The sequence below is a fragment of the Drosophila hydei genome, unplaced genomic scaffold, assembly GCF_003285905.1.
Source record: "Drosophila hydei strain 15085-1641.00,03,60 unplaced genomic scaffold, DhydRS2 tig00000060-arrow-pilon, whole genome shotgun sequence".
NCBI lineage: Eukaryota > Metazoa > Arthropoda > Insecta > Diptera > Drosophilidae > Drosophila > Drosophila hydei.
In genome coordinates this window covers 1,139,818-1,165,055 of record NW_022045656.1, presented here as the reverse complement: position 1 = coordinate 1,165,055, position 25,238 = coordinate 1,139,818, and the positions used below count along the sequence as shown (strand labels likewise).

Here is a 25,238-nt window from a genome sequence, read left to right as displayed (position 1 = left end):
GCAAATTCAAACATGATTAGTTTTCTTTGTCTCTAATCGATTAGTAATATTATATGAGGCGTAAAAGCTTCTTAGTAGACGCACCTCATTCAGATATAATAACTATCGCAAGTTATGGCCACCCTATGTATCGATATCACACATGTCTTGCTGCTAGTGAAATGATTGCTGCCGCCTGCAAGCTGAATTAAAAACAAAAATTAGGTATGTCAGCTGTGGAACAGGACCCCGTCGAATTGATGCTGAAGAAAACGGGCTGCATTGAGCTACACTACAAGGTACAGGAGTGCATTGCAGAGACGGGTGACTGGCGTATGTGCCAGGACAAAGTGAAAGAGTTCAAGGCGTGTATGCAAAAATATGTGGATCAACAGACCAAAAAATACGCCAATGTTAAGTAAAATGATACAAAAACTTCTGAGCACCAGCATTGTAGCAAATCCAACCAAACTGGCGCTTGTCGTTCGCGGCGACCTAAAGATGAGCAAAGGCAAAACTGCGGCACAATGCGCACACGCCGCTGTCCTTTGCTACCAAAACGCATCCCACGGCAGCGAGACACAAAATGCTTTACTCCAACGCTGGTGCCGAATGGGACAGCCAAAAATTGTACTTCGTGCAGACAGCTACGAACAGTTAAATGGTCTACAGCTGCGGGCACAAGAGGCGCACGTTGTGGCTGCGTTGGTCAGGGATGCTGGACGCACACAACTGGAGCCTGGAACAGCCACGGTTCTGGGACTGGGACCTGCAGTAGCTGCCGATGTTGATAAGCTGGTTTCTCATTTAAAACTTTTATAAAGAGCATATGCAATAATTAGGTTTTCATTTAAATTACGTAATTAATAATAAAGAGTGATCTAGTCGAGTGTTCCAACTAGTAAGTACTCTGAATTGCCTGCACAACTGAAGTTTTAATTATTTTAACTTAATATCTATATGTACAGTATAATACAAAATAAGTATTTGTTTTTATTTTAAGAGAATATTTATACGAAATTTGGTGAATCAAGTTACTGAAGGTAGATATTAAATTTAATCGATTTGATGGAAACTGCGCGCGCTAATTAGCATCCTGTTTAAGAGTCCGTTATAACGTAATCAACAACAATATATTCAGTTTACCCGGGGCTTATGGATGATTTGGAACACGCATTCAGACATTTCTCTTACCACCGGACATGGTGGAAATGGTTAAGGACACCGCTTGACCAAACATTTCTACCAAATCAGAGGTCACTCGTTCGGTTATCTGACGTAGTTTTCCATTCGATTCGCCGCAGATAAGGCGCTCAATTCGAGGCGTGGGGCACTGAACCGTAACCGAGGTGTAGACCACATCTATAATTGACAATAATTATAATAACAGTAATTTAATTAATCGTACAAGGCATACGCTTCTCCACATTGTAGTACTCCAGCTCGCATTTCAGATTATAGGGAATTTCCTGTGGCAGATAGTCGAGTAAACGCGCTCGCACGCTTTCCACAATTAACGTCTCAGGTGTTTCATCTGTATACACGTCAGCTGGGTAGCGCCAACGTCTTGGTTTGGCAAAATCTACTAAATAATCCTGCAGCTCTTGCAATCCACTGCCCGTGATGGAGGACACCAAGAAAACATCACTAAAATGATTCCAACTGGTTTCGCGCTGATTCAAACGGACGCCTATTGAATCGCTTTGCAGTGAAACTTTTCTATCAGCCCTCTTGTTGCGCAGAGTATCATTCGTCAACGTCTTAATCAGATCCAAGAGGACACGTTTTGATTTTAAGGCATCAACTTTATTGAGCACCAAAAAACTAGGCAATTGGGCATAGGTCTTCAGCGTGTCGATCACTGTGGGATGTAAAGCTTTGCGCGTCCAACTGTTGGAGGCATCCTGCATAACAGCTATAATATCCGCATGTTGAATGGCATGACGATAAGCACTTTTAAAGCTCTGCTCTAAATGATGTTTCCGTATTTCGTTTTGAGTCACCAAGCCGGGTGTATCGTAGAATACGAGCTGCGCCTGTCCCGTAGTCAAAATTGCGGTGTTAGCCTTTCGCGTTGTATGTACCTTCGCAGAAGTGGGACATACCTAAAATCGAGGTTGTTTAGTTTTTACATTGCCAACTATTTATGTCTCACCTTATGATTGATTATATTGTTGATAAAGGTACTTTTGCCAACATTTGGGACTCCAATTACGGCTATGTGCAACGACCGCTGCTGCTCTTCCCTGTTGCTATCGCTGTCAATCACCTCTGTAGGTTGCACAGGCGGCGTCGTTGATAAAGTATTTTGTCCACTAGCCTGTGTTGTAGAAGATAAGCTATGTACACTTCTTGTCCATAAGCTGTTTCTATTGCATTTAAGCAATTTTAAAGAACTTTGCAGCCAATATAAACGCATCGCGGTAATGTGACTGCCAAAGCTATCGATAAGTATTGATGTCTGCAACTGGTACGCAACTCACATTAATTACACCAATAATGTTTATCGGCACGTACATATATATCGATATACATTGTTTTACAGAGAATTTCGGTTAATAAACTCAATTTTATTTTGTTGAAACAAAACAAAAGCGGAAATTTGTAAACTTAAGTATCTAATATTAACATTAGTAATTTTGCATTGCATAGGTCTCAGCAGGTGTCACAGTTAATATGTATATATATGTAAATCAACATTCACATTAAAATGTGTTGCTTGCTTTACAACTAAAATACCACAATTAAATACCAAATTAGGGGTAGAGAAAGTTAGGGAGGGTTTAAAAATTCCATTAAACTATAGTTTTGTACTATTCAAACAAAACTGTATCGTGCTCTTGCACTGAATAGAAATCCAATGTTTTGGCATTGTTTTCTAGATGTACCACAAGTTCCGGATGTTTGGCATCTATATAGCATAGTTGCGGAATTTCTCCTGTTAGGCGAAAGCGCTTCATGACCAGTCCTTGCAACGTTTGCACCGTTATCATGCGTGGCACTTTTTTCTCCCACACTTCACCTGTCTTCCTATGCTGTATGTGGACTTTAATGAGATTCGATGGCTTGGCTTGGATACGTGGCACAAAATCAGCTGGCGACCCATATTCTGTGCAAAAGGAGGGCACCATTTCAAAGTCAACGATTATAATTTGTTAACAATAACAACTTACTATTCACAATCTGCAGGTAGCTCCGATGTTTTTTGTAGAATTCGCGTAGAGCATCTGCACCCGATTTGGTTGCCTGTAACCAGTCTAAAGCATATTTCTTCCATATATCATATTCGGCACCTCGCCGTTCCTCGGCAGTTACCTTGGCCTTATTGATAACCTGCAGTCCGGCTATGCTGGCCACTGCTTTGGAAAACATTTCATCAAAATTTGACTTCAAATGCGGCGTTTTATTCAAACGCTTCAATTGCGGTAATTTGTCGAGCTCGTTAAAGGCCTCAGTCTGATAAAATAAATGTTTACAACTGTGAAAAAATTCATTTTTAATTGGCACTCACCTCATTCCATATGGGATTTTGCATTAGACTGAGCTGCTCCAGTGACAAAAACATATTTAATTTCGCGTGCGGCTCACAATCTGGGAGCTGTAGTTGCTCAATTCCATTCTCAATAAGATTAAGCACACTCAAGGTACTAATATTGCCCAGCTTGCACACCTGATCAAAATCCATTAGTTTAGTGCGATGCAAATCCAGCTCACGCAGCTGTCGAAAAATTTTTTTACAGTCGACCTCGGCCAATTGACTTAATGCATTTTCCTGTAGACTCAGCGATTCAATATCCGGCCATAGCAGTGCCGTTTGCATCACATCCTGCCAATCCGTAAAGCCACAATTGCCCAAATTAATATGCTTCAAGTGACTAAAAGAGGGAGCCAACTCATTGACTTGTTTATCTGTGGGCAGCAGCAGACGGTTGGAGCTGTAAAGAAAAGTAATTATAAAAAAGGGTTATTATATACAGAATCTCCAAGCCTTACCCCAAGTTTAAGCTATTGAGCAATGGTAATTGCTGCGTTATGCTAGCCACAATCTCCCAATTCCAGATGAGCGTGTGGCTCACATTGAGTGTCGTTAGCTGTGAGAGATCCTTCAGGTAGCCTGCAGCATTGACTGGCGTCTCATCCACGCTTACCTCCGACAGTTGTTCAAATTTGCTTTGCTTGCGCGCTATCTTATCCATGCCCACCACCTCAAAGAGTGATGCCTGCATTGAAGCCTGTGCCTCACGTATCAGAGACGTATCTACATTCTTAGAATCGTAATTTGAATAACGCTCGCGTGCCTCATCCTCCAGCGTGGCACACGGTCCTAACTTGCCAGGACGTATAAAACTGCCAGCTGTGGGTAATTGCGTTTGGAAGTATCGCTTGCCATCGACCATGCCATTGTGCTTGCCCCTCAGCCCATCGTCCCACTCGATGCCTAGCCAAGTGCCGCAGTGCCCGTTGACCTACAATGTATATTGCATTGGCTTATACAAGCTGAAATTACATTTGTAAGCACACCTACCTCGCCGACGTATTTAACGGTGCCATAATTGTTGGCGATTTTGATGCGTGTGCCCAACGGATAAAACAGCTGCGCCTCATCAATAACTCCAACCATTGTTGTTTTTGTTTTCGTTCCTTACAAGGCCTACTACGTCTGTGTGTACACGTTTCTTTACCAGTACGTCTTTTCTATAGCATGTAAGTCACATAAATAATGATAACATACAGTTATAAATTAATTTTCGCTTAGATTTTATAATTAAATAAGAAAATTCTCTATTTTGTATATGATTGACTCACAGTAAACAATTACAGGGCTGTTCACACCAGGGCTAAAGCACTTTTACTAAAGCAACACACAAATTCGTTCATCAATCGTTATGAAACGATATTTACCACAGCTGCGGTCATTGCAAGTATTTTAGTCTTTGCTAGAAACAGCCACACAGCGTTTGGTATTTTGTGTTGTCGAATTGGATATAAGTCTGCTTATTTCGTTTATTATTTATACGAGTTAAACACATTTGCATTTGTTAATGGCTAAGCAACCCTATCTGTTTGCACATGTAATAAGAGTAATACCCGTATTTATCACACTAGACGTAGTCTAATGAAATTCTGCTAAGAAACCGGTATGTAATAAGAAAGTAAACACCGGCCGAATCGCATAGCCAAGTGACCGACAGAAAACGGTACATCCCCAAAATATACAAATAACTATCCGAGGCCTGTAACAAAGGCAGCAGAGTCTGCCACGTCAGCATTAAAAACACTCGGAAGGAGCAATCCACAGCCGAATAACTTAAATCTGTAATTTTATTGCATTTGTAGTTGAGTGATCGTCAATTCAGTTTCCGATTTGCAATCGGGAAGTGCACAAGTAGCAAAAAAATCAGATTTGAAATATGTCCGCAAATAATGAAGATGACAAAGTCGAGGTTAGTTATTATTTTTAAAATATAATTTACATTTCAGGCTTATGTTTTCAATTTAACTCAGGCACGAAGCTACCAACTGCGCCTTGTGGAATACATTACTAAACGAAATGGTATTATTTATTTGCCCACTGGCTCGGGCAAGACCTACGTGGCCATCCTGGCCATCAAGCGTTTCTCCCAAAACATGGACAAGTGAGTGGAAACACTTAGCTATAACATTTAATTTACTCAAATAAATACCAACAACGCTCTAGTCGAAGCGCTATATGTATATTTACACACTTATAACCACATACCAAACCCTATACAGTATTGGAGCAAAAATTGCTAAGCTTTTCAGGAATGCCAAATGCTACGTGCGAAATGCTAATTTCTTGTTTTGCCAGTACGAAATCAAAATAATACTAATAATTGTAATATTTTGAACAACTGTATGTGCGCACAAATATTCCTGATCGATATAGCCATGTTTTTCCGTTTGTGTGGACTGAGCATCAAGCTTGTGAACCTAGATAGGGAATTTCCAACTTGTGTTGAAAAATATGTTCTAGAAGCAATGAGAACGTGAGAGAGCTCGATTACTCATTTCAGTGTGTATTCCGCTTATCTTATAATTTTACTTAATATACACAAGCTGAAGAATAAGTAAAAACCGTGAGTTTACTATTAAAATGGCATAGGTATTATAATACACTAATAAAATGTATGTGATTAGAAAAAACTTAAAAATGATGTGCTAAAAGTGGAGTATTTATTTTTATTCTTAAATTACTTTTTGATTGCTCAATTCAAAATAATTTTTACAAATTTTGTGCTTATGCCCTTTTTGTAACAGAAAATAGAACAATTTATTGTTAAGCCGCTAAGAACATACGATTATATACTCTGTAATTAACTTGTTATATATATATATTTATTTATGAAGCGATAGGCATAACCTATATATTCATATCAAGCGGAAGCTGTGTTCTGCCTATCGCTTGACTCTGTAATTAACTTGTTATGTATAAATTAATATCCTTCCAGTCCTGTGGTGGCTGAAGATTAGGTTGAGAGGCGACTGTGCCTCTTATTGCTGGCCTCGGGCTCAGACAATGAAACAAGTTATTTAACGGCCAAAAGCCGGAGTGAATATTTATTTAAGCGACTTATTGGAAGAGCTCTGTATTCAAAACTGAACTCTAATTAGACAGAATATTTCACTTAAGCTAAGCCAAAACTCGCATCACGCCACAATGTCATGGTCGGCAAGCCGACTCAGCGAAAATCTTAGGCAATAACGGAAACTCTTGCAGCAAAACAAAAGTGTCCGGTTACCGCCGCTGACTATTGCAGCTATAGCGTGCTGATACATAGTATGCATTGTCGCAATTGCGAGGGCTGTTCCTTAACTTATGGAGCACGCGATAGCGAGGGTTGATTAATATCTTATATTAAGTGTTGTGTTAACTTATATATACAGTCTACAATACAGTTTGTAATGTGTAAGATATATTTTTGTAATCGTGTGTTCTTCTATATAGCGATACTTATGAAGTTAATATATATTGAAATATTTCAGATCGATCGAAGAGGGCGGTCAGCGTGCTTTATTCCTTTGCAACACCGTTGAGTTGGCTCGACAGCAAGCTATCTGTGTGCGAAAGCTTACGAACTTCAAAGTCGGATTCTATGTCGGCGAACAGGGCACGGATAGTTGGAAAAAAAACAAATGGGATGAGGAAATACATAATAATCAAGTGAGTTTCTCTATAAGCAAACATGATTGTTACTTTTTGTTTTATGTGATCTTCATTTTTATGCCTTTCTTTTCTTTAATACGTGTATAAAAATTCAGAAATGATATAGAGCTTTCTCAATTTGTTTCTGTATATAGTAAAACATGAGTCATTCCAGCAAAGTAATTTTGATTAATTTTATCAGCAACTGTTTGCACGATCGCAACTCCACAAAATTAAGAACCTCGCGCTAAGCTTTTTTCTTGTTTTACAAAACAACCTTGGGCCATTCTTTTCAGTTTTCAGTTTTCACTTCATGAATGAGTTCAAAAATATATTAGAAGCTTGTTTATTGTGGAAGGGCAGTAAATGTTCTTATTAACATTTGCTTTGATTGCTTAATTTATTTATGAATTGACTTTGAATTCTTATTACAGGTACTGGTGGCCACAGCTCAGGTGATACTCGATTTAATTAGCGAAAATTTCATGTCACTGAGTTCGGTGAGCATTGTGATTATAGACGAATGCCATCATGGCACTGGCAAGCACCCATATCATGAGTTTATGAAACTTGTCCAAATGAAAATGGAATCAGGTTTCAAAAAGTTGCCCCGAGTCGTTGGACTGACCGGCGTCCTGATTAAAGGCAACGAAATCAAGGATGTGTCCAAGAAGTTGAGAACACTCGAAACCACATATTGTGGCAATATAATCACCGTCTCTGACACCAAAGAATTGGAGAACGTAATGCTGTAAGTTAAAACCCACACTCTCACTCACACACACACACTCTGAAATATATAAATATTAACTTATTCCAGTTACTCGACAAAACCGAAAGAATACCTAATTACATATGACTCCAAAATGCACCAGTTTGAAAAAATTGAAGAAATGAGGCAACGCATCTTAAAATACTTTACGGTACTGGATCTCCAAGAGATTGGGCATCAGCCGGTGCGCATGTCGAAGGGAATGCGAATGCAGCGTGATCCGAATAAGAAGAGCGCCATTAAGCAAATGCTTAATGACTTTCTATTCCAAGTAGATAACTATGGCATCTATGCGGGATCCATAGCAATCGTCTCCGTGTTAGTCGACTTCGAAATTAAGCGGCGACAGGCTGAGACACTGAGCTTGCGGAATATGTATCGCTCAGCTATCACGCTCTGCGAGAGCGTGCGTCATACGCTGGTTTCCAAGATGCGCGACATGTTGGACGATGATGAGATGTCTGACGACATGCTCAATACAGAGGATGTGATCATGAACTTCTCCACGCCGAGAGTGCAATTATTTTTGCAGTATCTGAAGCAAACCTTTGCCAACAAGCAGCCCAAAGACATTTGCTGTCTGGTCTTCGTGGAACGTCGCTATACATGTAAATGTATCTATGGACTGCTACTTAACTATATCGCAGCCACTCCAGAGTTACGAAATGTAATTAGTCCACAATTTATAGTTGGACGTAATAGTATCTTCCACGATTTCGACAACATTCTCGAAAGACGCTGGGGGAAAACGGTAAGGGATAGTTACCAATATAAATTCATTTATTTGCGTAACTTATTGTTGATCTAATACTTTGAATCGTTCGCTTTGCTTGGGTAATAACCAATCTGATTCCAATCATTATTAATTTCGCACGAGTTTAATAGTTATTGCTCACTTTTAATGATTTTGATTTATTTCTTATACCCTGCTCGCCTTGAAAATTGGACTTCAAGTTGAATGGCTTGGTGCAAATGTGTGAAACTCGATGACAAAGAGCTGAGTCACCTTAGCCGTGCCCGTATGTTCGTTATCCTCATCCTTTCACACCTTTATAAAGTTTTTAGTTCCATGTTATCGTTATCTTGACTTGGCTTTTCAGCCATTCCCTAAATACCATCATTGCTTGCGAATAGAGAGAGTAGACACCTATGATTAATATACAGATTTTACATATTTTAAAAAAAAGACCTGCAGAATAGATTCAGGCTATCAGTCAAAACTTTAGGTTTTAAATTAAAATTGATTTTTATTCACGCAGGCCATTCAAGAATTTCGTAATGGTGAGGCAAACTTGATGATATGCTCGAGCGTCCTAGAGGAAGGCATAGATGTACAGGCCTGCAACTATGTGATCATATTGGATCCGATAAAGACGTTTAACATGTATGTGCAGACCAAAGGGCGTGCACGCTCAAAGGAAGCATCATTCATTATCATCACGTCTGATCAGGAAAAGCAAAAGACAACGACGCAGATACTACAGTATCGGAAGGCCCACGCCGACATCGGGGAATATCTAAAAGATCGTGTACTAGAGCGTGCAGATCCCCAAATGGACGAAATCAACGAGCACTTCCAGGAAGATATTCCGCCGTTCATCAGTGCAAAGGGTGCCGTACTGCTGGCTAGCAGCGCCCTGTCCCTAGTGCATCGCTACTGCCAGCAAATGCCATCTGATGCCTTTGGCATTGTCCTGCCTTGGTTCAAGCTGCTCGATCCACCGGAAAGCCAAAAATTGAGCAAAGATTGTCGTAAATGTATTGTATCCATCACTCTGCCGTTGAACTCAACGTTACGCGAAACACTCTACGTAAGATACTAGCAATATATTTCCGTGATGCTCAATCTCAAGCCTAACGATCTATTGTCTCATAATTAACAGGGCGACCCCATGTCTTGTTCACATTTAGCCAAGGTCTCGGCGGCATTTAAAGCCTGTGTCAAACTCTACCAATTAGGGGAACTGAACGAGCGCTTTTTGCCCACAACAGTAAATGAACGCGTTGCCGAGATCGCCAATATTCACTTCGAGCATTGGAAGAAGTACGGCGACAATGGTGTGTAATGATCTTTTCTCCAAATGGGAAATTGACTTGCATTGAATTCGTGGAATTTAAGTTTCAACAGAGTCTCTCGATTGGCTTGGAAACGTGACAAGCTTCAAATTACATCAACCAATTTGAAAAGCTTGCACAGCATGTTGTTTGGCCCTATTGTTGTAGTCTATTTCAAAAGCTACAATCATATCATCACAAAAATGCATGGATGAAATGACTTGCCAAAAGGTTCAATTCTCTCGAAAATTGACTTTTTTAATGAGTTCAGATCAAAACAGTAAGATACCAGCTACAGCTAAGCCAAGTATCCGGAGTGGCGGAGAAATGCAGCCCAAAGAATTGGCCCCTGTTGCCAGCAAAAGTCATAACAGCAGCGACAACAATCGCAAACCCTTCCGAAGCTCTGGTATAATTTATTTGCATAACCAGAAAATTTATTCCAAATGGATAATGATTATAAATAATATGATATGCTTATAAGCAAATGAGACAATAAGATATCTTATTGTATACGTTTTGTCTACTTGCAGTCACCTCTAACCGTAGAGATCGTGAAGAGACCAACAGCAGCCTGAAAACCTATGCCATCAAATATCCAGAGGAGTTGAACGACGCGATGCCGCAGGTGGGAACGGAATGCTATGCATATGAGGTTACTATGGAGGCACACTACGATCGCAACGACTATACGAGTCACATCTACGATTCACTGCAGACGCGCCGCAACTATGCTCTGCTGCTGAGGAAACGATTGCCGCGCTTGGCCGAGATGCCGCTATTCAACCATCAGGGCAAGATGCACGTGCATGTGGCCGAAGAGCCATCAAAGGTGGTCATACAGACCGAGGAGCAGTTGGAACAGCTTCAGCATTTTCATGTAATGATCTTTCGCGATATCCTGCGTATTTGGCAGCCCTTCTTTGTGCTCGATCGCCATAGTAATGAGAACTGTTTCCTTGTGGTGCCTCTGTCAGCGACGCCTGGCGTTGGCATCGATTGGCCACTGGTGGAGCACTTCCAACGGCTGCCAAAGGCACAAGCCAGAAGCCTCGCAGAGCGCCACCAAATGCCGCCACCGAATCCACAGGACTATGTGGGCACAGTTGTAACGCAATGGTATGCCAACTATGATGAGAAACGTATGATGGTTACTAAGGTGCACACGGATCTGTCGCCCTTAAGCATGATGGAGGAAAAACAGCAGGGCAAGAGCTACTATGAATTCACTATGGCAAAGTATCGGAACTACATAGGCGATGTGGTCCACAAGCAGCAGTTCCTACTCGAGGTACGCGAGCTGTCCGATCAGCTGAATTTCTATGTTCAGCAAAGGGTCAAATCCTCGGCACAGAGCAAAGCGCGTGCCAAAGTGATGCTTATCCCTGAGCTGTGCTTTAATTTCGGCTTTCCCGGAGATCTGTGGGTGAAGCTGCTCTTCCTGCCTAGCATATTGCGACGGTTGCACTTCATGCTGCATGCTGAGACGCTGCGCGTTCGAATTAATGAATACCTCGGACTGGACAAGATGCCACAGAACGGAGTGGATTATAGGCCGCGAGCATTGGAGATTGATTGGTCGCTGCGCCGCAATGTTGATCACCAGGGCAATGCGATGCATGCCGATGATTGCGAAGAGCCGCGTCCGCTGCTCGAGCCGTTGCCTACCAAAGGAGTAGAGAAGGCAATGGAAAGGCTGAATATAACCGATCTAGAGGTACCCTGGCAGCAGTATATGGAACCGCGCGATATTGATCGCAACGTCATGACTACCTATCCCGTGGAGCTTTCATATTTCTTCAATTTCACCAGGGGAAAGAATAACTGTTTCGATAAGATGGAAGACGACGACAAGGAGCTCTGGACCCAGAGGCAGTTTAAAATGTCCGAGGGCAACATATACAGCTGTCAAGCACGTTCAAATAAGCTGCCCGCCCTAATGCCCGCCAGCATGGATAATGGCAAACGTGTCGAGCAGGTAGTGTTATCTGTGCTGCAGCACAGCATTTCCAATGAGCATATAACTCCGGCGGAGCAGGGCGAATACCTGGCAGCCATCACGTATGCGGGCAGTGTCGACGTCTTCGATATGGAGCGATTCGAGCTGCTCGGCGATTGCTTTCTCAAGCTAAGCGCCACTCTCTATTTGGCCAACAAGTATCCCGACTGGAATGAGGGCATTCTAACGCAGGTTAGTATATATATATATAATCAACCAATCAAGTTGGTGGATTTATCTTTATAATTGCTTCTTTCAGGTGAAGTCGACGCTGGTCTCTAATCGAAATCTTTTGTACTGCCTCAGCGATACGGACATACCCCATCGCATCTGCAGCACCCTCTTCACGCCAAAATACACTTGGCTGCCGCCTTGTGTGGCCTTGCCACAGAATGTGAAGGAGCTTTGGAAGGAGAATCCGTGCTTGGCAGCGCTGGTGGGACCACACAATTTGCGAAATTTGTCCATCAGCGAGGAGGAGCTGTTCGGTGATGGCAATTGCGGAAAGCAATCACTTAGTAACTTTATCAGCGGCTGTCAATCCAATCAGCATTCTCATCATGCGGGCACGGACTTTAGCAGCGAAATCAACTTTTGCTTGGGCCAGGTGCAGATGCCCAATAAACTGATCGCCGACACGTTGGAGGCGATATTGGGCGTGGTTGTGAAGAATTATGGACTGCATCACGGCTTCCGTATGCTGGAATATTTTGGCATTTGCAAGCCGGACATTGGCAAACCGCTCACCCAGTTGCTAGACCTTAAACTAGGTGGCTCCCGCATGCGCACCAATATATCGCAGCGCGAAGTGGATGGTTTCTTGATAAATCATCAATTTTTGGAGCAAAATTTGGGTTATACTTTCCGCGATCGAGCCTATCTGCTGCAAGCGCTGACACATCCCTCAAATCCAACAAACCGTTTGACGGGTTGCTACCAGGAACTTGAGTTTATAGGCGATGCCATATTGGATTTCCTCATCTCAGCTTACATATTTGAACACAAAACTCGCATGACACCTGGTCAGTTAACGGATTTGCGCTCGGCTCTGGTTAATAACACGACTCTGGCTTGCATTTGTGTGCGTCATCGATTCCATTTCTTTATTCTGGCAGAGAATGCACTGCTTTCGGAATCCATTCAGAGTTTTGTGCAGTTCCAGGAGACGCAGCACCACCGCGTTACTAACCATGTGCGTATTCTCATGGAGGAAAAGGATGTGCAGCCGGAGCCTCTCGACTCCGATGACGAATTGGAAATGGCCGAGCTGGCGGCCAAGCAACCAAAGCAAACAATTAAAGACGCCAATTCCCCGCAAGAAGGCGAATTTAACATTTCGCATAACGTGGAGGTGCCCAAGGCCCTGGGTGATGTGCTGGAAGCGCTTATCGCCGCCGTTTATCTAGACTGCCGGGATTTGAACACCACCTGGCAAGTGGTCTACAAAATGTTTGAGCCCGAGCTACTCGAATTCTCCCGTAATGTGCCACTCAATCCAATCCGTCAGCTTTTTGAGCACAAGCTAGCAAAGCCCACCTTTAGCTCGCCTGTCATGGACAATAACCTTGTGATGGTCACCTGCCAATTCATCTGCATGGACAAGACCATGAAGGTCTATGGCTTTGGCAGCAATGGCAAGCAGGCCAAGCTCTCAGCTGCGAAGCATGCACTCCAAAAACTGGCCAAATGCGATGTATAGGTCTTTATTTTTAAATTTTCATTTGCATTTTTACTTTGCTCTCCATTTTTTATAACTTTGAGTTCACTAGTAATTACTCGATGTATGCAGTGTCGCATAAGAATATAAAATATGATTTTATAATTCAATGTTTTTAACTATGTTTCAAGCAGAGAAATATGTATCAAATATATTTGAAAAATATATATATTTTATGCAATAAAATTTGTATTTAAAAATTAAATGAAATTCAATATTTATCGTTTAATTGTGCTCCATTTATGTTGTCTAGTGCTCCACATGGCTACACTTTAAGGAACACTATATCTAATATGCCTATGTCTATCATATCTCTGTCAATGGAATATGAGAACTTAAGTTATATTATCTAAATGATAAGATATCTGAAATGTAGTGCACTTCAAATATTAATAGCTCAAGTGTCTATATGTACGTTGCGGTCGGTAAAGGAAGTTGTCACAATTATACCGATTTGATAAACAGATAATATATGAATCAGAAATGGTTACATTTCTTTACAATATTTCATTGTGTTCTTGCAGCTTTTGCGCCAACAGGTAGAAGATTGTTCACAATTAACCAATCCTGAAGCTAGTAGTAGTAGCTGTCCTCATCTCTGTCTATGAGTGCTCACCTAAGCTTAATATTGCCAAATCAGTAGGGATAATAAATAATTATGTATTGAAATAAGGCGCAACAAATTTAATTGAACGTCCATTAGAATTTAGTTATTTTATTAGTTTGCGTTTTTATTTACGGCGTGCATAATTTATTTAAGTTTCTTTACAATTTTTTATTTACAAAATGCTGGGCGCATTACATGATAATTATCAATAAACTGGTTTTTTGCATTCGCTAATGATTTAGGCAAGTTTCCAGAGATTCGTTGCACGATTCCAGTTATTAATGATTCTTGTTATTGTTGGGGCCCGCCACTGGTTTACAATAGTTGGAGTGCTTATAGTTTACTACATATAATATACGTTAACATATTGAAAGAAACTTGTACAATTAGTTCAGCAATTGAAGGTGAGGTGTCATTAAATCAAAAAAAAAAAAGAAACGAATCAACATTTTGGAATGCCACAAATTACACAGCGCAGCTACAGTCAAACGATTTTTAACAATAGAAAAGAAATACATTACATACACATATATTTAAAACTAAGGCTAACGCGGTTTCGTATCAAGTAGTTGGAGGCTAAATGAGATTAACTTGCTCACCTAAACTAATACACAGATATTGTTGAAGTGCGTACCCTACAACTCGGGTTAAGCTTTACTCCTTATATCATCTACACCCGACATGTGCAGTCGGGTTTGTTAATACTGCGCTGTCTTGTTTGTAGATTACGCAACGCAGCTCCGCCGTACTGGATGCCACTACCAATGCGTTCAGGATCCAATTCGCCCGTCTCTATTTTGGCCAAAATAGTCTTTGAACACTTCAGAAATGCCTCCTCTACATTCTCACCCGTCTTAGCGCTCGTCTCCAGAAATATCAGCTCTGAAATATAAAGATAAAATATAGATAATCTAATTCAATCCTGACTAGTGATGATTGACAAACCATTCTCCTGGGCAAATGTGCTCGCCTCTAGAAATGTAACATCACGTGCTTCCTCTAGATCCTTCTTGTTACCCACTAGCAATATAACTATGTTTGGGCTTGCTAATGTTCGAGCATCATTTAACCAATTGGTCAAAGCATTAAACGAATCCCGCGAAGTGCTATCGTAAACTAACAGAGCACCCGCAGCGCCACGATAATATGAACGGGTGACGGAACGGAATCGCTCTTGCCCAGCTGTATCCCATATTTGAAGTTTCACCGGTTTCCCACCCACATTCACAATCCTCGACCCAAACTCAACACCAATCGTATGAGAGCTGTCGTCTTTGACTGGATATCAAAAATAAGAAGATAAGAACGTATAGAGGCTTATCATACTGTAAAGAATTTAACATGCAGTAAGATGCAAGATATATATATATATATATATATATATATATATATATATATATATATAATTGACTTGCAATAGTTGGAATTATGCCACTGAAACTGTGAGGGTCCATCCATTACTTTACCAGACAGTCTGCCCAATCAGTGGTACAACTTACATTTACTTTCGATGAAATGATGCAAGAGACAGCTTTTGCCGCTGCCCGCACTTCCGATTATGAGAAACTTAAATAAGTAATCTGCAAAGAAATTTCGTTACTGATAAATACTAGTTAAGGCAAAATGTATTACAAACCGAATGTTTCAGACATGTTACTTATTTTTGCGTCGTTGTTTCTTTGTTATTGTTGTTGTACTCTGCCTCTACAACTACGTGGTTTTTGGCCTCGAATTACCCTTGCAGTATTGCTGTAGGGGGTCAGAAATTGAAAATTAATTGCTAAAATATTATTGCATTGTTTTTAACTAGAAAGTGTTATTGTTCACCTGCTGTACCACATGCATACAAGCATACATACATATGTACATATTAAAGTGATTCGTGAACTGCATTTGAGCTGAACTTGTTAGTTCTTGATTTAGTTCAATAATCAAAGTATTTATCTCTTATTAAGAGAAGTTTTTGGTTAAACATTTACTGACTACATAACTATAAGTGAATGCTCATTATATTATTATATTAAATAATCATTAATACAGTTTTCGCTTGATACATTTGTAACATTTTTATTGTCAATTAAATTTATTCCTTAGTTATCTTTTTTCTCATCTGTATAGTTTTGGTAACAATTGATTGGATCTTTTGCTGTGTAAACCGAATATGCTGTCTTGCTTTTCTCAAAATTCTGAAAATAAAAATTAAACATTGATTGTTAGATGAAATTCTGAGCTGATAATGTGTAATAACTCACCTTAATATCACCGGTTATCAATGTCCACAAGTAAATAAAGACAGCTGGCATCAAGCTACTGAGCACAAGCAGCTCAAATTGATTAAGCTCTCCGAAAATAGCAATATTCATTTTAATAAAATTAATATATCAACTAGAATTCTAATGCAAATGCGAACGAAATCCGAACGATGACAAATGTTTGTTATTCACGTAGTCCACTTACAAGGGTTGCCAATGTTTACAACTTTTCAACTATCTCAAAATATGTACACAAATCCAATGACGGCTAGTATTTTTCGTTTAAGGGCAAATATTTTCAATAAGCTTTTTATTTTGGATTTAACCAACATTACTAGTAAAAATAAGGGTTTTGAGGTGGCCAGGGATGCAGCACAACAGTATTTTTCGTTATTTCGCAGCTGGTTTATGCTTTATATTTTTTAGTGTATTGCATTACGGTCATACATCGAGCAATCGGTGAATATTTATTTGCGACGAAAACTTATTTAAAACTGAACAAAATGGCTTTCCGTATACCTTTTGGCAAGAAACACGCGGAAATCGCGTCGTCCTTGTAAGTAATAACAAATTGATAACCCATTTTAATGCACCTAGTGATTTCTCAAGCCACAGTAACTCCTAAGCACATTGCATAACCAATATTAGCCAATGCAGACAATTCATGCACTAATAATATAACTATTTTTGTTTTTAGTGTACGCTCCGGAGCAGGGTTCGGTGGAGCCGCTGGATTGGCTCTGCTCTACTACACTGACTGGAAGCTAGTGCTGCAGTACATGCCCATCTATGGCTCCAAGTTTGACAAGAGCGATTAAGTCCCAGATGATGTTTGAACTCTAGTTGAAAATATGTTTAATGATGGTGAATAAAATAAGTTCAATTCGACGTTTGAGTTGTGTTATCGTTTTTCGTATTGCTATACAATATGTTTTATTATTAATTTGCTCATATATTGGTATATGTGTAAGTACAAGTACTATGCATAACAGTGGTTACTTACGAACTTTTAGGTAGATTTTTTACAAGGGAATCTACGTTTCAAATAAAAGTTGGTTCATAGATTCGGTTATTCGTGTTTCGATTCACTATCTACTTATATTTTAAGTGCCTTAAGTACAATGTTAGCCTAGTTGGATTAAAAATCGTATAAAAACTTATTCGAGCATTTGTATTCGAAGTACCAACAATTCTTTTTCGAAAAGAGAAATTGTTAGACATGTGTGGAAGCACGAATCGACCGGCGATTAATTTCGAAAAAAAAAAACAAACGTTGAGGAATGCAAACTAATCTAAATATCCGGTTCCACAAAGGAAGCGGGAAATAAACCAGTTTTATGTGTGCGAGCATGTGTCCCTTTATACCATCCATTCTTTTGCTTACGCTGCACGTAGATAATATCTCCTGGACGCAATTCGAGTTCAATTTCACTATTCGGCGGATAGGGAACGATGCAACGAAATCGACTGTAATAAATATTGTTTAATTTATATATTTAAGTTCAAATGAAAATCGATGAATAACACACCTCTCTCTCGTACAGTAGACCGACTTTGTCGTGGCACTCGCCTTGATGGCTGCTTCGGTTATAACGTTGCTATTAGCGTTTAGGTTACTATTGCTATTGCTAGCGCTTAGCACATTTCCCGCGTCCAGGCTCTGGCTCTTGCGGTGATTGGGCGCTATAATCATGTTGGCATGTAGTTGCGTTTGTGTACGGCTTGAAGGTGGAGGTGGTGATGCGGCATTGTACATGCTGCGGAAGGTAGCCGCATCCAAGGATTGTCTAGCACTGCCGTGGGGAAAAAGAAAGCGTGATAATCTAAGTCTTACTCTTATATTCTTATTCAACTGACCAAAGTAACTGCGGTCGCTCCTTGTTGCTTTTGATTCGCTGTGAGCCGTAAGACACATTCCTACTGCTCTGAAATAGTTGAGCAGCATTTGAGGGCGTTGCTGCAGAAGCTCCAGTGGTTTCCTTCAGTTGTTCACTTTGCTGCAACTGACTGGGACACGAACCAGACCTAAAAAAGATAATATATTAGTTATACAACTTGGTTTGAGTTAGATGCTTGTACGCACCTCACATGCACTGGATGTAATGGCGCGACATTGACCACATTTTCGGCTGCTGTGCTGTTTGAGTCTTTGTTTGTCAGTTGCTGTTGTTTTTGCTGTAGTGATGAACCTGGCGATTTAGAGCGTGTTTTCATGTGCGTCAAACGACGCATAAGACCCACTGCGCCGGAACTGCTGCCGACATTATCCGGTTTGCTTTCCGTGGTGCCACTAGACTTGCGGCTGAATAATGCTTCGACGGGCTTAGTCCAGACTGAGCTGCTGCTAGTTGATTGAGACGGATGTTGTACATGTTGCTGACGTGGTGGCAAATCGGGCGGTTGGGAAGGCAGCATATTACTTAGACGCACATCCAGGGTCTGCGCTGATGTTGTATTCACGTCCGTAGAGGGGGGCACAAATTTCCACTGATGCATTAGCTGCTGTTGATCGCGTGTGCGTAAAGGCGTCAGATAGTTGCCTGGAAACACGCCGGTAATATCCAACCAGTTTTTGCCCTTGAACCAGCCATCGACACACCGTTCAGTAACAATGTAAACGCAGCCTTTCTTCAATTCCAGCTCGTCGGAGTGACGCGGTTTATACGCAAACAATGCTAGGTAACCCCAAGGGAGGGTAGGCGGCATTTGTTGTTGATGCATCTGAGTCTTCAATACTCGCGACGTTTGAGACGGCTGCACTATGACAGCAGTAGATGTGGATGTGGCTGTTTGTGCGCCTGAGCAGACCTCCAAACGACTCAATTCATGCGGCAGACTCAATATCTCAGCTGAATGTCGATTCGTCTGGAGCAAACTAAGCGGCGCTGATTGCAGCAAAGCATTTAACGAGTGACGCTTCTCCTTGGCGCCCTTGTCGCGATAACGCACCGAACCGCCTCCAACAACAGCCATAGCAGCAGACGCAGTAGCTACAGCGGCTGCATGTTGTGGCGTGTTGGGGAGCGATTGATGGTTAGGACTGCAATTATTGGAGCTGCTGGTGGAGCTTGAATTGCTGCTGCTGTTATTGTTGGAGGAATAGCTGTTGGAAGACCCTGTGCTGGAATCATTCGTGATATGGGTGGGATCGATGACCGGTACAGGCGGCAATGCGCGCTGCTGCACTAGTTGCGCCGGCGCCTGTGGTAATGGATTTGTAACGCCACTATCCAACAGCTTCTTAGCGGCTGCATTTAACTCAACAAAGGCTATGGGAAATATGCCAATTGTTTGTGCAATGCGTCCCTCTGCCCAGTTGTGATCGACGCGTCGAAGCACATGAATCACGGTGCTCTTCTTAAACTCCAAGCAGCCCTCCTCGTCGCTGGGACCCATCTTAAAATCGTACATAGCAATGCACTGCGGCATCGGCAATGCGACAGCTACTTTTACGTAGTTGATAGGAAATGTACCTTCTTGCCCGTTGGCCTGGCCCACAAACCAGTTGTTGTCAATGCGCTGCTTTAGCAAAATTAAGTCGCCTTTCTTAAACTTCAAATCGCCCGCTTCGCCGCTTAGGAAATCAAAGAGTGCATATGCATGCGGCAGCAGAAATCGGCGCGGTTTTTGACGTGCTGTTTGCTGTTGTTCCGGTTGCGATTGCTGTTGTTGTTGCTGTTGTTGTTCTTGGTAGTGCTGCTGTTGTTGCTTCTGTTGCTTTTGTTGCGTGGGCGGAACCTCTTGTTGCAGTTGAATTCTGTTTGGCAACTCTTCGGTTTTAGTGTCACTTTTGCCAGCATTTTGCTTCATGCCTACATTGAGTAACAAGCAACAAATAAAGTATTAGCTACGTGGCTGTCCACAATTGCGCCCACACATTGAACACTTACCTTCTAAGATTCTCATAAGCAACACATTTGGCGGCAGCTCATCGATGCGGCAATTCACCAAAACGCGACATTCCGGACATCGCAACTTCTGCTGACTGGCCACAATGTCCTGCATAGAAAATAAAATAAATAAATATATTGTAACAATAACTATAACACCCATATTACTCACCAGTAAGCATTTGCGACAGAAGGTGTGTTGGCATGGCAAAACTTTAGAGGTGGTGTCCAAGCGTTCCAGACACACAGAACACTCCAACAGGTCATTTAATGTGTGCTCATCCATTTAATTTAATTTAATAATATTTTGCATAATTAATAGCATAGATCCTCGCCTTCTACGTCCCCTTCACTCTTTAAATCTCAAGGATGGTCACAATTTGAATTTCGTGCAAAGCGACATTCCAAAAAGCACACACACTTATACAGCGCGCACACGTACACAGCGAAGAAGCGGAGCTTATGAAATACATACACAGACACAATTGAATTGTTTGTCTTTTTGCACCTATATACTATACTTTAACACATAATTAATACACTACATTTTCATAATTTTGTATTATAATAAACAAAATGAGTTGTTTTTTTAAATTATGCTTTTAAAACTGCAGCAAGCGTGCAGCTCGTGGCCATCATTGAAATGCACAACTACAAACAAGCAGACATCCACACGGATACAAACCTGCTCACCTCTGATCTACAGAATGAACCATACAAATAGAAGCATATACAAAAATTGACATTAAATAGTATTCGAATTACTGTCGCTAAGTTTTAGATCAGAAGTTACATTTCACGGTGTATGTAGAAATTTAACTTTTACTAATTACATATATTATAATTAAAATTTTATTTACTAAACATTGTTTAAATTATAATTTTATTCCCGTGTATATTTCTATGTACGGTAGTGTATTAGGAACAGAGTGGCCAGTCTCGATTTAAAAAAAAAAACCTACTAATAAATTCGACATGGATTATTTAAATATGCAACATAATAATTTCTTACAAATGCTTTTATGTGAGCGACAAAGAACATTTGTCTTAATATCGGCACGCTTATGTTACTATTGGTATATTTCTCTCTTATTTTAATATTATTCTTATTGATAAATTTATATCGATAAAATACATATTTAAATTATCGATATTACACTTAAATAAAAACAATCCTTCGACCTAACCTTTCTTTTATAGGCAGAACGTGTTTGTTTTGATACGTGCGTGCTGTAAGATCAGCCCTTAAATTTTAATAAACCGTGCGTAAATAAAATAAAAAAACGATGCCAAAAGTGCGCAGCACTCCGGGCAAGCCCCGGACGCAGGGATTCAATCACTCCAACCATTCCATGAATCCGGAGCGACCAACAAGTGGCCTCAAAGGTGTAGCTCACCCGCGTACCAAGGGAACGATTAAGCGGCTACAGATGTATCGTAATTTCAAGGCCAAACGTGATCGTACTGGTAAAATTATTACCCCAGCACCATTTCAGGTAATATTCACATCTCGTCATTTAAGATGGTTTGGATAATCGAATTCTGTACTTAGGGTCGTCTGCCCGCAGGAACGATGGCCAGAGTGGAGCCCACTCCGAAGTGGTTCAGCAACTCACGTGTTATTTCACAAACGGCGTTGCAAAAGTTTCAGGATGACATTGGCAAAGCTGTCAAGGACCCGTATCAGGTCATTATGAAACCATCGCAATTGCCCGTGACGCTGCTGAACGAAGCCTCGAAGTATCAGCGCGTTCATTTGCTAGAGACAGAGAGCTTTGATAGCGTATTCGGGCCAAAGAAACAACGCAAGCGTGTCAGCTTAAAAGTGCGAGATCTGGAGGATTTGAGTCGTGCTGCCGATGAGCAGGCTGATCAGTATGACTCTGCCAAAGATGTGGATCTCATACGCGAAGATACTGGTGAAAAAAAGGCTGTGCGTGATTGGGTATTTGGGGCAGGTCAAAGCAAACGTATTTGGAACGAATTGCACAAAGTTGTGGATGCTTCCGATGTGCTGCTACAGGTGCTCGATGCCCGTGATCCCATGGGTACACGCTCCAAATATATTGAGGAGTTTCTACGCAAAGAGAAACCGCACAAACACCTCTTCTTTATATTGAACAAAGTAGATCTGGTGCCTGTATGGGTGACACAACGCTGGGTGGCAATTCTCAGTGCCGAATATCCTACAATAGCTTTTCATGCTTCCATGCAACATCCTTTTGGCAAGGGTAAGTATTGTGAGGGAAATCGTCAGTGTTTCTCATAAAATATATTCCAAAATCATTGACAGGTGCGTTGATAAATTTGTTCCGTCAGTTGGGCAAACTGCACATGGATAAGAAACAGATCAGCGTTGGCTTCATTGGCTATCCAAATGCGGGCAAATCTTCGGTCATTAATGCACTGCGCTCCAAAAAGGTTTGTAATGTGGCTCCTATCGCGGGTGAGACCAAAGTCTGGCAATACATAACGCTAATGAAGCGCATATTCCTAATTGATTGTCCTGGTGTGGTTTATCCGTCGGCCGAAACTGACACGGAGAAGGTATTAAAAGGCGTAGTTCGTGTAGAGCTCGTCACCAATCCGGAAGATTATGTGGATACAGTGTTGAAGCGTGTCCGCAAAGAGTACATTGCAAAGAACTACAAGATTGAAAGCTGGACGACATCCACACACTTCCTCGAGCAGCTGGCAAAGAAAACAGGTAAACTATTGAAGGGTGGTGAGCCGGATATCACAGTCACAGCACGCATGGTGCTTAATGATTGGCAGCGTGGCAAATTACCGTTTTATGTGCCACCCGAGGGTTTCGCTATACCTAAATCACAGGAGGGCAACTCCGCAGTAGAGGAAACAGCTGAAGAGACTGCTGCTGAAACTCATGACGATGATGCAAAATCGGAGGCACCTACATTTGTAAGCGAATCCGTAAAGAAGGCACGTGAATTCAAACAAATACAGGACTTTCGTAAAATTCGAGTGGGTCTCGAATACGAGCAGCAGGATGAACGCGAGCTGGATCACATTGATCTGGAGCTGTTAGAGCAGCAGAAGGCAGAGCGAGCGGCACGCAAAAAGGCGCGTCTAGTCAATCCAGAGCAGGAGGAGGATTCTAGTGATGGTGCCAGCGATTTTTATTCGGAAGACGAATACGATGAGGATTTGCAGCGTGTAGTCCACAAGAAAGCGAAGGCCAAAAAGACGCAACAGCTAGCTATCACATCGTCTGGTAAATTCCGTATTGCCAAGGTCCAGCCAGACGATTCCGATGAGATGGATGACAGCGAAGATGAGGGTCCATCCAGTGCCAAGGCGCCACGTCTCAATGCCAAACAGAAACGTGCGCTGGAACGTAGCCAGAAACGCAAGAAAATAGGCAGCAATTTCTATGAGACTACGAATGTGAAAAATCGCAATCGCAACAAGAAAAAGGACACGTAGTTATGTTCCTTTCTATCTCTAGTTTATTATAATTCGCTGCAGCAAACGCTAAATATTATAATTAAGAATCCAATAAATCTTGTTGCCCAAAATTTAAAAGAAACTTATTCACTCAGCACATTGTTTCTTTTTGATCATCTTGCGTCCACATAGGTCCACCAGGCTATTCTTATCGTGGTCGTGCTCGTCTGTGTCGCTACTCCCATCTGAATCGCTAGACTCGGTATAGGAACCAATGCCAGGTAATATGGCAATGCACTTCAAACCGCCCACATCATATTTGCTTGATTTTGTGGAAACATCTGATGTAGCCGTTTTATCCGTAGACTTTTCGGGTTCCGTTTTTGAAGCCTTGCTACTGCTTGTGGGCAATTCTCCATTTTTGCGTTTGATGCCTTGTCCTAGAAGGGACTTTTGTGTATTCCGTATTGTAGCTGAAGTGCCAATGGATTTGGCTGTAGTCTTTAGTTCCGCTTGAAGTTTCTAATATGACAACCAAAAATGTTTTTATTATTAGAGAAATATTATCATATTATGTGACTCTACCTTGTCTACGCTCTCTTCCTGCAGTTTCTCAACTCGATTGCGAAAGTCCCTTAGTTCCAATTCCTCGTCAACCATTTGTTGACGCTCGGTGTTCATTTTGTGAGCATCGACTAGCTCCAAGAACTGCACCTCGTCATCGTCCAAGCCACGAATTAGGTTCTCTATATATGGCATTTACAATACCTCTAGAATTCAATATACAATTGCTTGGACATACTCAATTTGTGCGCCTCCTCAAATTCCATATCCTTTTTTGTTTTCTGTTCCTTCAAGCGATCATAAAGTGACCGACCGTCATATGGTTCCTCAGGTCTCTCCAGTGGATCCTCGGGCTGGCGTACACGTTCCCACTCCTCCTGACGACGCTGCCGTGCTTCTGCCGCCTCGGATTCAGTAACAAATCCGGAACTCATTTTATTTCGAAGCAAAGTAGACTTTTATTTGGAAAATGTGTTAAAGATGTTGACGATATGTCTTGGACAGTGTTCTTAAACGCTGTTTATTGTCATCAATTTAGAAACATCGATAACTTTCTGATGAAGTGAGCGCGTATATTAAAATTTTCAAATCTGTTTCGATGTAATATTGCTATGATTTTTTATTTCAAGCGCGCTTCTCGATTCAGATGTGCCATTTGATTGTAAATTGCTTTTTGAGCGTTGCTCATGTGGCGCCACTTTTTACCAGCCATATGAACCACAGTTGTGACTTTTATATTCTCCAAGCCACGTGATTTCAGATTTTTACGAAATTGCGCAAGAAATATAAAATATGGATTTATTGGCGAATGCCTTGACATATTGGATATTTTT

The 25,238-nt window shown here is 41.2% G+C and overlaps 11 protein-coding genes across 12 annotated transcripts; 5 read left to right on the top strand and 6 right to left on the bottom strand.

The window, feature by feature from the left end:
* Positions 1–129: 129 nt before the first annotated feature.
* On the top strand, positions 130–493 carry LOC111604367 (cytochrome c oxidase assembly factor 4 homolog, mitochondrial). The gene has a single exon (XM_023322437.2). It carries the CDS (start codon positions 207–209, stop codon positions 399–401), a length of 195 nt encoding a protein of 64 aa, XP_023178205.1. The 5' UTR covers positions 130–206; the 3' UTR covers positions 402–493.
* LOC111604368 (peptidyl-tRNA hydrolase 2, mitochondrial) lies at positions 397–920 on the top strand. The gene has a single exon (XM_023322439.2). The coding sequence runs from the start codon at positions 403–405 to the stop codon at positions 799–801; it is 399 nt and encodes a 132-aa protein (XP_023178207.2). The 5' UTR covers positions 397–402; the 3' UTR covers positions 802–920.
* A 76-nt stretch (positions 921–996) lies between these two features.
* LOC111604366 (GTPase Era, mitochondrial) lies at positions 997–2,447 on the bottom strand. The gene is made up of 3 exons (XM_023322436.2): positions 2,135–2,447; positions 1,397–2,084; positions 997–1,341 (listed from the first exon to the last, which is right to left on the bottom strand). Exons 1-3 carry the CDS (start codon positions 2,396–2,398, stop codon positions 1,157–1,159), a joined length of 1,137 nt encoding a protein of 378 aa, XP_023178204.2. The 5' UTR covers positions 2,399–2,447; the 3' UTR covers positions 997–1,156.
* A 76-nt stretch (positions 2,448–2,523) lies between these two features.
* LOC111604365 (tubulin-specific chaperone E) lies at positions 2,524–4,873 on the bottom strand. Its single transcript, XM_023322435.2, has 6 exons — positions 4,786–4,873; positions 4,505–4,674; positions 3,973–4,445; positions 3,491–3,914; positions 3,153–3,435; positions 2,524–3,088 (listed from the first exon to the last, which is right to left on the bottom strand). Exons 2-6 carry the CDS (start codon positions 4,598–4,600, stop codon positions 2,793–2,795), a joined length of 1,572 nt encoding a protein of 523 aa, XP_023178203.1. The 5' UTR covers positions 4,601–4,674; positions 4,786–4,873; the 3' UTR covers positions 2,524–2,792.
* A 50-nt stretch (positions 4,874–4,923) lies between these two features.
* Positions 4,924–13,731, top strand: LOC111604364 (endoribonuclease Dicer). 2 transcript variants are annotated; one of them, XM_023322433.2, is made up of 10 exons: positions 4,924–5,117; positions 5,317–5,423; positions 5,485–5,615; positions 6,985–7,162; positions 7,579–7,895; positions 7,965–8,667; positions 9,176–9,727; positions 9,800–9,974; positions 10,505–12,162; positions 12,230–13,731. In XM_023322433.2, the coding sequence occupies exons 2-10, from the start codon at positions 5,391–5,393 to the stop codon at positions 13,667–13,669; spliced, it is 5,187 nt and encodes a 1,728-aa protein (XP_023178201.2). In that variant the 5' UTR covers positions 4,924–5,117; positions 5,317–5,390; the 3' UTR covers positions 13,670–13,731. The 2 variants fall into 2 exon arrangements, with proteins under 2 accessions (XP_023178201.2, XP_023178200.2); XM_023322432.2 differs by having other exon boundaries at positions 4,924–5,423.
* A 683-nt stretch (positions 13,732–14,414) lies between these two features.
* LOC111604374 (ras-related protein Rab-4B) lies at positions 14,415–16,213 on the bottom strand. The gene is made up of 5 exons (XM_023322446.2): positions 16,122–16,213; positions 15,931–16,043; positions 15,794–15,874; positions 15,240–15,572; positions 14,415–15,176 (listed from the first exon to the last, which is right to left on the bottom strand). Exons 2-5 carry the CDS (start codon positions 15,944–15,946, stop codon positions 14,965–14,967), a joined length of 642 nt encoding a protein of 213 aa, XP_023178214.1. The 5' UTR covers positions 15,947–16,043; positions 16,122–16,213; the 3' UTR covers positions 14,415–14,964.
* Positions 16,214–16,285: 72 nt separating this feature from the next.
* On the bottom strand, positions 16,286–16,767 carry LOC111604376. Its single transcript, XM_023322447.1, has 2 exons — positions 16,547–16,767; positions 16,286–16,480 (listed from the first exon to the last, which is right to left on the bottom strand). Exons 1-2 carry the CDS (start codon positions 16,655–16,657, stop codon positions 16,385–16,387), a joined length of 207 nt encoding a protein of 68 aa, XP_023178215.1. The 5' UTR covers positions 16,658–16,767; the 3' UTR covers positions 16,286–16,384.
* Positions 16,768–16,967: 200 nt separating this feature from the next.
* On the top strand, positions 16,968–17,434 carry LOC111604377. Its single transcript, XM_023322448.1, has 2 exons — positions 16,968–17,102; positions 17,244–17,434. The coding sequence occupies exons 1-2, from the start codon at positions 17,050–17,052 to the stop codon at positions 17,362–17,364; spliced, it is 174 nt and encodes a 57-aa protein (XP_023178216.1). The 5' UTR covers positions 16,968–17,049; the 3' UTR covers positions 17,365–17,434.
* Positions 17,435–17,442: 8 nt separating this feature from the next.
* Positions 17,443–21,097, bottom strand: LOC111604371 (E3 ubiquitin-protein ligase SH3RF1). Its single transcript, XM_023322442.2, has 6 exons — positions 20,609–21,097; positions 20,437–20,545; positions 18,630–20,358; positions 18,404–18,571; positions 18,076–18,339; positions 17,443–18,013 (listed from the first exon to the last, which is right to left on the bottom strand). The coding sequence occupies exons 1-6, from the start codon at positions 20,720–20,722 to the stop codon at positions 17,839–17,841; spliced, it is 2,559 nt and encodes an 852-aa protein (XP_023178210.2). The 5' UTR covers positions 20,723–21,097; the 3' UTR covers positions 17,443–17,838.
* A 508-nt stretch (positions 21,098–21,605) lies between these two features.
* On the top strand, positions 21,606–23,903 carry LOC111604372 (nucleolar GTP-binding protein 2). Its single transcript, XM_030226183.1, has 4 exons — positions 21,606–21,932; positions 21,989–22,667; positions 22,730–23,283; positions 23,314–23,903. The coding sequence occupies exons 1-4, from the start codon at positions 21,723–21,725 to the stop codon at positions 23,878–23,880; spliced, it is 2,010 nt and encodes a 669-aa protein (XP_030082043.1). The 5' UTR covers positions 21,606–21,722; the 3' UTR covers positions 23,881–23,903.
* Positions 23,904–23,971: 68 nt separating this feature from the next.
* Positions 23,972–24,939, bottom strand: LOC111604373 (PSME3-interacting protein). The gene is made up of 3 exons (XM_023322444.1): positions 24,644–24,939; positions 24,427–24,587; positions 23,972–24,363 (listed from the first exon to the last, which is right to left on the bottom strand). The coding sequence occupies exons 1-3, from the start codon at positions 24,837–24,839 to the stop codon at positions 23,989–23,991; spliced, it is 732 nt and encodes a 243-aa protein (XP_023178212.1). The 5' UTR covers positions 24,840–24,939; the 3' UTR covers positions 23,972–23,988.
* Between the last annotated feature and the right edge of the window lie 299 nt (positions 24,940–25,238).